We start from the raw sequence: 12,018 nt of genomic DNA, 5'->3' as shown, positions 1-12,018 counted from the left end.
ATTAAAGACATTTCTTTTCAATAGTTAATTTACTTGTTATTTATGCCTGTATGTATTTTTTTTTTCTTTTCTTTTTCTTTCTTTCACAATTTTGATTTTGCTCATTTTGTAAAGCGCTATGATACAATCATTGTGAAGAGCGCTATATAACAACTTATTGTATTGTATTGTATTGTATAACAAATAGACAAAAAATATCAAAAAGCTGTGAAAAAAATTATTTAGAAAATGATAGTGACTAAATATAAAATCTAGCCTGGCCAATCTAATAGCAGTGTAAGAATTGCTGATGGTGTTGAAGAAATCAATGAAAATTAAGATATGTTTTTAATCTCAATAGGGAATTCACTTATACCGTGTTTACACAGTGACACGGCTCGGGGGTTCGACACGCGAGCCGTGCTCAACACGGCAATTTTATGCTGTGTAAACGCGGTCAGTGTGATCCGCGAGCCGTGTCGAACACGGCTTTTTTGATCCGCCAAAATCGTAGGTTTCAACCCGCGAGCCGAGTCAGACTCGGCAATTTTTTCGTGTGTAAACAGAAAGCCGTGTCGAACTCTCTTGACCAGGTCACTGCGCGCGCTTTCACTTTTGGCATTGTTGTTGTTCGCACGGACAAGATTCGCGGTGAATTTCCCGCGTTTAATTTGCGACGTCATAATTCTTCTTCCGTTCGAGATCCGCGAGCCGTGTTGAACTCGCCTTTTTATATGTACGTATAAACGCGATCTCTGATCCCTTCTTCGCAGTGTTCAACCCGGCTCGCGGATTCAACACCCGAGCCGAGTCAATGAGTAAACACGGTATCAATCATCCAATGAAATAGCACCATGAGCACATTAAAAGGTTAAAGGTACCAATGACTACGTTTGTAGTATCACACTGAGTTTCTTTCATTATTAAACTGCTGCATATTGAGTTGAATAGGCAAGATTAGAGTCAATTGTAAATCCATCAGTCACATTTCCTCTACGGCCGCCGTACAGATCTAGAGTAAAAAAAACCTTTTTAAAATCTTTCGTACCAGCTACATATGGGTGGTTTGAATAAAATTAGACCAAAAAACAGCCGTTTTGACTCACCGCACTTGATTACAAGGAAATGTAACTGAGGTATACGTGATGCATGATCATATAAACTTTATAACACAGTGACCATGCTGTAATCATTCTTATACAAATACTGAAATTTATATTACACCAAGCACATAGTGTATCTTTAGATCATTGGGGGGCATTAAAAGATGACTTCCTTGTATTAAACCATTGACGCAGACAATTTATATTATTGTTGATCCCTGAAAGCAAAGTAAAATAAAATTCATCAGACAGTCGAGCCTTTGATAGTGTACTCAAATCATTCATGAATTACACTTTGCACAGTGAGCATTTTTGCATTATTTCTGACTGTCTACAATGCTGAGTATTAACAATAGTAAGCCTCGTCCATCTTTTGTCACATGAAAAAGGTTTTGGCCCATAGCCAAGTTTATTGCGTCGATAGGAATGTCTCAAACATAATTCATGCATTGCCTACACAAGATCCAGTCATGTCTGGACAAGTTGCACATGGTCAACTTGTTCGCTGCATATATTCAAACATGCATCAATGCATACACTGTCTGTGAAATGTATGAACCAGAGGACATGTTCTATTCCAAAGAAAAATTGCGGTGTCTGGTTGGAACTGTCACATCGATCTAACTGTATGCTGGTCATTAATGAATTCTGAAGGACAATAATAATTATAGCTGGATTCATAAAGTCCTTTTTGCCTGAGGATACAAAGGGCTGCTATTGTTAACCCAGCTTTAGCTGTGCTGTCATATAGGCCCTGAAGCATTCAAGTATCCTGGAAACAGTAAGGTAAGCTAACATGTACCATTATCAGTTTTAAATTTGTGGTCATATTCAGTTACCGCAGGAATACAGTAGTCAACAAGTGCATGTCACAAAACAACATATCTGAATTATTCCATGTTTTTTTATCTTGAATCAAAGAAATATAGCTATAGCTTCAGTCACAACTAAGAGCTACAACCAACTGATTAGTAGCCTGCTCCAGCGCCACTGGAATTTAGGCATCGCCCAACGATTTTTGTAGAAGTCGAGCAAGCTATAAAGACTGATATAGGTGGCTGAGCATTGCCCTGTCGATTACACATTACTCGAGGCCAAATCTGGGTCAAGTCGGGGGAAATTTTCTGTTTTACGTCCAAGCAGTGATGTTGATGACCAATCAAATCCCAAGCGGTCTCCCACCAGCCACCAGCCTATTTTTAAGTAATTGCCGGCCAATCTTGAATTCATCATGAGATCATCGACTGATCTCTGAACGGCCTGCGACCGACAGGAGACCGCTCAAAAGCCTTTGATACGAGTTAAAATTTTGACATAGTTTAACGGCGACTGCTCGATTACATTGGCACCTGGACGGCGACCAGCCGGGCACCAAGCGTAATTAGGGCGGCAAGTGAAGTGTGCAGGCACAACAAAAATTTTAACTCCACGCTAAATCTTGAACAGCTACCGAGCGATGCCCCAAAAACCAGTGGTGAGGGAAAGGCGCCGCTCAGTGCCCGAGCGATATTGACTAAAAACTTGTCTTTTTATGAATTAAAACCAGATTTTACTACTAGCTGGTTATTTGTCCAGATATATTGCAAGCAATTTGCTTTCAAATTTGCAGAAGTACCTGGTATTTTCTGATCGGGGTAGATCAGGGCAAATTTCTTTATCTGGGAATAGGCCTACAAGGGACTCGTGAACTTCAAGGCAATCTGAGTAGGCCCAAAGATGCACAGCTATTAAAGATCCTTCACCAATAGTGGCTCATTCCTTTGGAATTCTCTCTCTTGCACTCTGATTGCATATTAGGTAACTTTTGATGGACACAGAATAGCAGAGTGACAACTTTTCAGTTTCCTTTGAAAGTAGGACTAATGTATATGCAAAGGAAATCTGAGGTATTAGCTACCTGACTTTAATTAACAAGTGCATATTGTATCAAGTGTAGGTCAACCTAATTGCCATACATGAAATTTGGCTTTTAGAAACAAATATAAATATCCTGGCACTACACGGACACATGTGTCCATGTAACAGCATTATACACTGTTTTGTTAAATAACTTAATGAAAAATTAAGCTAAATGACCCCAGAGTCCCAGTTAAAATGTATGGTCTTAATACAAATGTAAAGCCTATATACATGTAACAATAAATGTATAATAAATAATGAATTGTGCTGAAATGTCACAATTTGGGTCCCAACTTCATGAAAATACCTACATAAAGGAAAATTCTAAAGCACTAACCCATTTAATCAAACACAAGGTCATGTTTCTCATACTTTGCAGCACTGCAGATTTAAATATTCTGAAGAGGTATAGGCTTTTAAAAATTTGGTCCAGATTATTTTCAGCTTATAACTTCATAAATTAACACATCAAGATTTGCAAAGTTAAGTGTCGATGACTGGAAAAATCAGCTGATACCTGTAGCTGATTGTTCCTGTTTACGGTGTAAAATATGTGCACAAACATAACTGGGGAGCGTCCTTAACCCTATCTAGGCCGGGGTATTTTGGGAGTTCATATGGCCGGGGGGCCTCCCAGGCCCCCCCCCCCCCTAAGATCTTGGTCGAAAATTGGCATGAGGGTTGCCTGGGACATAATCTACAAGATTGTATAGTAATTTATTTCATGCGAATCGCTATTAAGTGATTATGCTAATATGCGTAATTAGTATGCGAAATCATATTTTTTTCTCTAACTCCCTAAATAAAGCTCCAAATGTACTAATCTTTGGTAGAGAAACTCTTTGTGGTGTTCTTAGCAAGTGTACATGAAAAAAATTGTGATATCAAATTATTTTCTTATGTATTTTATTTTTTGGGGCAATTTCTTATGTATTTCCTTGTTTTTTTACCTTTTGTTTTTCATTATTTTTTCAATGAAATTTGTTGGGGACTCTTCTGTGATCATAAAAAGCATAAAATGAATACATTTAGACCAGCAAAACAAAAAATAATCATACATTTATGAATTTTGGTTGAAAACACAATTTGCATTGACTTTGTACACGAAATCACGGTTTGAGCAATTTTCGGTCTGACATGCACTTACATAATGTTGCGTAATTTCGGAACCACGTACCCGGGTGACGCAAAGTTGGTCTCAAAACTTGCGCAAGACTTGAAAGTAAAAAGTCAGCGAGCGGCGCAGTAAAAAAATTTCATGCGGCGAAAATATTGCGCGATTCGTTGAGGGGGGGCCTCCGAGGCCTCCCCCCGGCCTAGATAGGGTTAAACTGGCCCTCCACCCTTGGGCAATGAGGGTATGGCTACATGTACGCATTCAAAGGTCCTAATATCATTACTGGAAATGAATAGGCATTATCGTGATATTGGGAACCACCGTTCACTTCTTACAGCAGCGCTTTATTCAGTCACACGCACAGTTCCCTCGCTCCACCTCCATTCACTTTGTACACAAGATCGCGTATATCGACAAGCGGTTCCCGATACCACGATTTAGCCAATGAATATAACATTATCTTGTATGTTCTGTTTAATATAGAATAGAGCCTAATCATCAAGGGCAGGAGTCATCCAAGAGATTCCTCAGAGATGAGTGCTACACTTCTTCCAGTGTTATCTTTGGACCTCACAACCCAAATGTGGATTCTGCAATATCATCGCTGGTGAAAATTTTGACACAGGTCATCATCGACAGAACCACTTCATTGTTGAACTAGTTTCCTCTGGCCTTTTCCTGATTCATCCATTGTCACTTAAAGTCTTCATAAAAATCTAAATCATACGTCGTCTTTTCTGCAAGCACACTTCAATTACTAACCATGTTGTTCATGAAATGTAGCATACCAATATTTACAATATTGTTACATGTATATTTTCAAGAATGTTTTGGCAAAACTTTTCGTGAACTAAAGGGGAACAGTATCAAATTTTCATTGAACTATCCATGCAACAGTACAAAGGTAACGTTAAGGCATTCAACCAGATCACCCTTTTATAAATGTACGCCTGCCAATGAAGGTACTGTCTCATTGCCAAATGAACAACAAGGCCGTTTTGTAATTCATAACAGTAATGAATCTTGCTCCATCACTGTCCAAATTAGGAATCTTACAATAGATGACAGAGGGACCTATTATACATCAGTTTATATGGGAGACAATCTTAAAGACAAATATACACACAGGATTGGGTTACAAGTAGATTATCCACCTAGCATACGATCTTGCGTATTAGGTGATGACAGTGATGCCATCTATACCACGCTAGAATGCACAGCTGATAAAGGGACAATTGATGGAACATTTAAATGTTACCAAAATCAAAGAGGGATATATTCTCTGGTAATTCCTGCATCCCAGGAATGGATAGATTCTCTTGTGATTCCTGCATCCCAGGAATTGAGACACATGATAAAAATAATAAAAGGCATCCCAGTATTCTGTTGTATCACAATGGTTTCCCAATCCATCAATCCATGTGGGTGTCATGATATTGTGCATCCATTGTATACTAACCAGGAACCATGTCCAACACCTACTACAGCCACTCCTCAGACTACCATCCTTACCGAATTAAAAAGAGCACAAAACATAATTCTTTCCATTTCAGAAGAGGGCTTCATTCATATTCATGACTGGCTACCAAAATATTCCTCTCAAGAAAATCTTTGCAGATTTACACCTGCAGTTTTCGTAATAGCCATAGTTGCATCCTCATTCTTATTCTGCTGGATGAAGGATGAGCTTTAGTAAGAAACAATTACTCAAGTCAGGCTGAATTGCTTTTATAAATGCCTCTACCTTTCATTTGAAATTCTCACTATACACACTTTTAAGTACTGGTAATTACTATAAACTAATTTTTCCTCCCAAGCAAATATAAAATCATCAGGGCTATTCCACGGTTACTCACGTTACATTTGGAGACACATTGACTCATACTTGGAGCTGTAACTCCATTATTATTGATAGGAACTAAACATCTCCTTATCACAACAAAGTACACAGTCTGACTATCCTTTGTATAAAAACAAAACTTGGGAAATTTTATCATGCTCCTGGCAAATCTTTGGAATGTGTCGGTTACTCACGTTACATGATTTGGACATGCATAAAATGAAAAGTCGACATAAGTGAAAAGTCTCCTCATACAAGGCTTTTATGAAAGTTGATTATATCCATTTCAAAGAAGTATATTAGGGAGACAAACTTTGTATATAATTAAAAAAATAAAGAACACATGGTTTTTACTAGGGGTGCAGATGTGGTTACTCACGTTACATTTTGTCCATGTATGGTTAACAACACACATGTCATTAAAAATTCAATAATGTGTGTAAAATTCATTGCTAGGAACATCAAAAAGAGATTTTATACCAAAAATTGGAACAATTGGAGCTTTATTAGGGAGTAGGAGGGAAAGGTATGATTTCGCTTACTAATTATACATAAATTAGCATAATCGCTTAATACCAATTTGCATGAAATAAATTACTGTATAGTATTGTAGATTATGTCCAAGACAACCTGCACGCAAATTTTCGGCGTGATCGTGCGGCCAATGGCCGAGATCTCAAGGGGGGCCTGGGAGGCCCCTACCACCCCCCCCCCCCCCCCCCCCCCCCCGGGCCATATCAACTCCCAAAATACCCCGGTCTAGATAGGGTTACAGGTATAAAGGGCATTCAATGTGTTGTTCGAACACTCTTTAAAGTTTGGTTAATCAAAACCAAGTCTTACTAATGCACTCTTGCATTGTGAATACTTCTACTAATATTCAATTTGTGTGTGATTGTATATGACCACTGATATTTTGATGAATAAAGAGTCACATCAAAGAGGTGTACCCTCATTTTGCTTTTAATAAATCAAAAATAACTTCACAACTCACCATGAGACTTAAAACTTGACATCCCACAGAAAATGTTACCTAACTGAATAATTTTTATTGGTTACCTACATTACATGATGGTTACTCACGTTACAAAGTTACTCACGTTACAGTTTTTCTTCATCATTTTTATAAAAAATTGTACTTTTTAATGATTTTGATAGTCATCACTGTGTCAAAGATTGTTTGAAGAGAATTTAAAATCCCACCAATTAACTGTGAAGAATTTTTCTCTCAGAAAACAAAGTCAGTTTTTTCGGTTACTCACGTTACATCACCTGAGCAGGTTGCAATATTCAGTTTTGAATGAGTACTACAAATTTATTTGAAAAGCTGTTGTGTATTTTAGGTAATTTGACTCTTCTAAACTTCAGAAATATATAAAGTGGTATGTTGTTGCAATAACAATATGGTAATAAGGAATATTTCATTTTTCACTATTTTTCTTGTATTTGGTACAAAATGGAAGACACAACTTTTGACTATTTTTTTCCAGAGTATACATATGAAAATAAACTTTTTATTTCTTGTTCCTGAAACTATCATGTATGAAGGACTTAAAGTATTAAAAAATTCAAGAAAATATTGAATTTGAATTTTTAAGCTCATGTCCACCAACCTGTGGAATTGCCCATCAAATGAATATGAAACCCTTTAAACAAGATTTCATAAAAACAGAAAAATCAAAGAAACAAACATTGGTATTCTCGTCAGCTGTGACATCGTGGAAGTGTGTGGTATAGCAGTTCTGACTCATGCCTTGTAATCAGAGGGTCAAGTGCTTGAATCCTACTATGGTCTAGCATCCTTTCTCAAGGCATCCATGAACACTGCCACTCTCACCCAGGTGCTAATTGGGTCCCGGTGGGAAACAACCGTCACTGTGGTTAGTTTAGCAAGTTTGCGCCTAACAGGCTGCTTGAAATGCTATGAATCCAGTGACCAGGTAATAATTGTGAAGCATTCTGAGCAGCCGTACATGTAGATTAATAAAGCGCTATATAAAAGCCAATTATTTCTATCATAATCTCCAAAATAGGATAGTTTATTGTTCCAAAAGTATTAAACTGTATTGATTGATTAGTTATGCTTATCATTGTACAAAATCAGCATCTGGTTTTTAATCCACTGACTTTTGGTATGCACACTAGTTTAGGACTCTTATCAAATGGACATGAAAAAATGACAGTATCAATAATATGTTCTAAAGATTATTTTTATGTATTTCTGTTTGATTTACCTTTGTTTTTATTGTATTTTTATGCAAACAGTCTGTGACAGTATTTCATTCATAATTATTCATAAAATTAACAAGAAATCAATTGCTTTTGATCAGTAAAACTAATAACAGTGCAGTCGCATAAATACTTACATTTATGACTACAATTTGGAATGGGATTGTACGTGCTAATACGAAATGTTGCATAACTTTGGAACTGGGTGTTGTAAATTTGTTCTTTAAAGTTCCACTAGACTCATGAAAAACTCTGTTAATGTTGAGGCATAGTATTTTCATATTACAGGTTTAATATGTAAAATGATGAGCCCCCCCCCCCCCCCCCCCCGGCTACATGTGTATATTGGGTTAATACTTCATACAGCACAGTATAACCAGGGATGCCACTAGGTGTCCTCCAAAAATACTGAAACTTATCGCGGGCCGGGACAGTGGTCAAGAAAAAAAAATTAAGGGGGTCCAACTTAATTTTTTTTTTTTTTTTGGGGGGGGGGGGTGGGGGGTCCGCCCCCACCTCTAATTTAGGGGGGGGGGCAAGTGACTTTTTACCCGTTTGTGATCGATGACCAAGTCGAGGTTTGAAAAACTGACGGTAGTTAGTTCGTGTTTCTTATAGAACGCTAGACCAAAAGCTTCAGTCTCTGTATTTTGGTTGTTCAGCTGAACTGCGTTTGCTCACGAACCAATATACATGGACTGAAGAGTTGTTGGCCCATACGTAAAGACAACGTATCAGCGAACCTCCGGCCGCAAAGCGGGACGGAGCTCCCTGGGCCATGGCTAGCTGATACGGCTACGTAACCCAAGGAGCTCCAGCCCGCTTCCCGGGCCGGAGCTCCCTGGGTTCTGTATCAGCATGCAGCAGTAACGTTAACTAGATCTAACATTCAGCGGAAACCCGATTTTCAGATCGTTTTTTGGTACATAAAATGTCACATTATAAAAAATAATTACATCCAAACTTACGAGAAAATATATAAAATTCAGAAACATCGTACCTTAGACCGCAATTACCGCGAATTCCTTTCAAATGATGATCAAAACTTAGTCATCCTCGATTTTTTCCGTTGGTAATAGTAAGTTGCCATCTTGGGTGACGTCATCATCTTTACAGACGTATTTACCAGTCGCTATTATATCGGGATTCGTGCCGCTGCTTTGCGCTTGTCTATGTGCGTGCGTTTGGAAGGATATCGAGAATTCGAATAAAAAAGCCTTGATAAAAGCATAAGTCAATGAACGTAGTGGGCAGTGCGCGCGTTTTTAAATTATGTACTGCATAAAAAGCAATATCTCGGGGAAATATCTCTCACTCGGTCGATTGACATGCATCGCAATCGAGAGAGATAGGGGGAAAAACGGAGGACTTTCCGATTTTTTTTAAATATGTACACAAAAACAGGAAAAGTCGGAAATACGGAAATAAGACGGATAGCAGGAAAAAGTCGGAATTCCGTATAAATACGGAACAGTGGCATCCCTGTATAACTGATGACATTACTATGTCTAAATGTTGCTAAGTCTCTATCAAAACATCTACTCGAACTGGCTACCCCCAAAAAGAAATAACAGCAAACAGCTCCATCAAAATCTCATCTACATGTATGAACAATTCCGATGCAAAACAAAAAGATTAAAAAACAGTCCACTCCCCTACTTCGTCGATCTGTTAAATGGAAAAATGCTTGGTCTATTATATTTTTGCTGACCTCCTGAATATGATTTCCTTCTGTTTTACCATTTTTTCATTTTGCATTCTTCTGTCTATCTACGCAATATGTGATTCAGTGCGATTTATAATTTACCTTACACTTAGAACTCCTTTATGTAATTAGATCCATCTTAATCAACATATTTGTGCAATTTAATCTATTATACATTGAACGATTGTTTTTTTTAATTATGTACTCTATGTAAAATATCTTTGTATGTTCTCATATTATGTAAACCTGTACATTTCAGCCACTGGCTGCCAAGCGTGTAGGCTATATATTGCCAATAAACCATTCCTATACTATTATCAGTCCACTATATAAACTCTTGCCAAATAACTTAAGCATTTTTTGTTACAAGTTTATATTGAGTACTAATTAATTTCTTTGTGTGCATGTGTGTGTTTTATATTGTTTTCAGTCCAATTTCTTCAATTATTTGCATTAATACTTACTTTATCAGATTCTGGTCGAAATTTCATGCTACAGTATGTAATTGTTTATCAAACATGGTAAAGAAGTTGGGGTTTTCTACTCTCGAAAACAATAAAATATTGACAGAAAGCTAGATGTAGAAACAAAGAATGTTCTCCATAATAGTTTGATTTTTTTTTAATGTGTTTTCTTAAGTTTGTAACTATTGTAACTTTCACTTTTTTTGTTGTTTGAATGTACAGATTTGCTGAATAAAGGCAATGTGGTGTTTTACGTTTTGCTGATCACATCATGCGTACATGATGGGTTTTTCATTTACAGTATAATTGAAACTCCTGAAGGTTTCATTGCGAAGAAAGAAACTGACTATAAATTTAACACATGCAGTTTGCAGTATTCAAAGCCATCCGTAAACAAAATATGACAAATTCCTTGTGCACATTCCCCAAAAGTAGGGAGCTATGTATAACTGCTATGTTTCATGAAAAATATTGTGACTTGTGAAGACTTTTCTTGTATAAATTGTAATGATTGATGGGTTATTTTAGAAATTAGTATGAAGTATATGATGTATGTGATATGTTGTTTGATCAATGATAATCATTTTGTTTGTATTAAAATAAAGTATCTCTGAGTGATCTCAGAGGCTCTGATCTCCTGTTTTGCTTGACTGCCTCAAGTAAAATTCTGGCACTCACCTAGTCCATCATCAGTTTTGAATACATGATTGGATCATATATTAGATGTATGGTGAGAGTTGGAACTGTAATGCTTGATGCACATGCCAAATAATTTATAATTGTGATCTCTATACTAATACATGTAGGTGCTTGCCATGAGACAATTTATTACAGTTTTATAAATGCATATGTATAAATATCATCTTTCCAAAATGATATTCATATACTGTAGCCAAAGAACAAAAATATTTTCATACTGTAAAGTTAAAGTAAATAGATGCATATTCTGATTCAATGTAAATAATTAGTCTAAAGATCTCAAAATATTTTCATCTCCTAATTGTAAATCATAGAGTCTTGCAACAGGGCCTTGGGATCATCAGAGCATATTTCAGTAGCTGTGCCCCTAGTAAAAAAAAAGATCTCTCAACCAAGGGTGAACGAGCCATCGACTGGGGCTGGGCCTTTAGGTAACTGTCTTGAATTATTGATCTCGACTTGAATCTGCTACCTGAGAGGTAGGGACCAGTCAGCAAACGTATCGTTCACATCCATTAACCCAGTACCATAGAATATACATGTCCCATGACATCATCAGGCATCGAGAATGCTGAATGAAGCATCGGCATTCTCATGAATAATTCATAGCAAGTTTAGAAAGTCAGGTTCCAAAAGGCCTCGATCTCCATTCATCCAGGATTTGCGAGCTCTTTTTTCACTAGTCTTGATTCAGCCTTTGCTTGACAAAGAATATAAAATTGTCACGAGGCCTTTTCAAACAGCTATGCATCCTCCAAATAAAATAAGAAGTCTTTCATTTAAAAGTCTTTCATTGCACATCTATCTAAGTCCAGTACCTCTTTCTGCTATTACACTGTGATTTTTACAGTTAACTTGGACCAAGTCGAATCTCTTTGCATCGCTGAAATCTGTTCAACTTCAGCAGAATTTAACTTTGACAAAAACAACTCATACTTTGAAACTTTTTGTCTGGAATTATGCTTCGAGCTCGGCAATTATTT

The 12,018-nt window shown here is 37.1% G+C and overlaps 1 protein-coding gene across 1 annotated transcript; it reads left to right on the top strand.

Annotated features, from left to right (window-relative positions):
* Nucleotides 1-1,353: 1,353 nt before the first annotated feature.
* Nucleotides 1,354-5,988, top strand: LOC121412522. The gene is made up of 2 exons (XM_041605315.1): nucleotides 1,354-1,868; nucleotides 4,582-5,988. Exon 2 carries the CDS (start codon nucleotides 4,862-4,864, stop codon nucleotides 5,789-5,791), a length of 930 nt encoding a protein of 309 aa, XP_041461249.1. The 5' UTR covers nucleotides 1,354-1,868; nucleotides 4,582-4,861; the 3' UTR covers nucleotides 5,792-5,988.
* The last annotated feature ends 6,030 nt before the right edge of the window (nucleotides 5,989-12,018 follow it).

This window comes from Lytechinus variegatus, chromosome 4 (assembly GCF_018143015.1).
Source record: "Lytechinus variegatus isolate NC3 chromosome 4, Lvar_3.0, whole genome shotgun sequence".
NCBI classification, from domain to species: Eukaryota; Metazoa; Echinodermata; class Echinoidea; order Temnopleuroida; family Toxopneustidae; genus Lytechinus; species Lytechinus variegatus.
This window is presented reverse-complemented; position numbering and strand designations above follow the sequence as displayed.

Bases quoted from the DNA above. Each gene is read 5' to 3' on its own strand.
- LOC121412522 (XM_041605315.1), top strand. From the start codon at position 4,862: ATGTTGTTCATGAAATGTAGCATACCAATATTTACAATATTGTTACAT.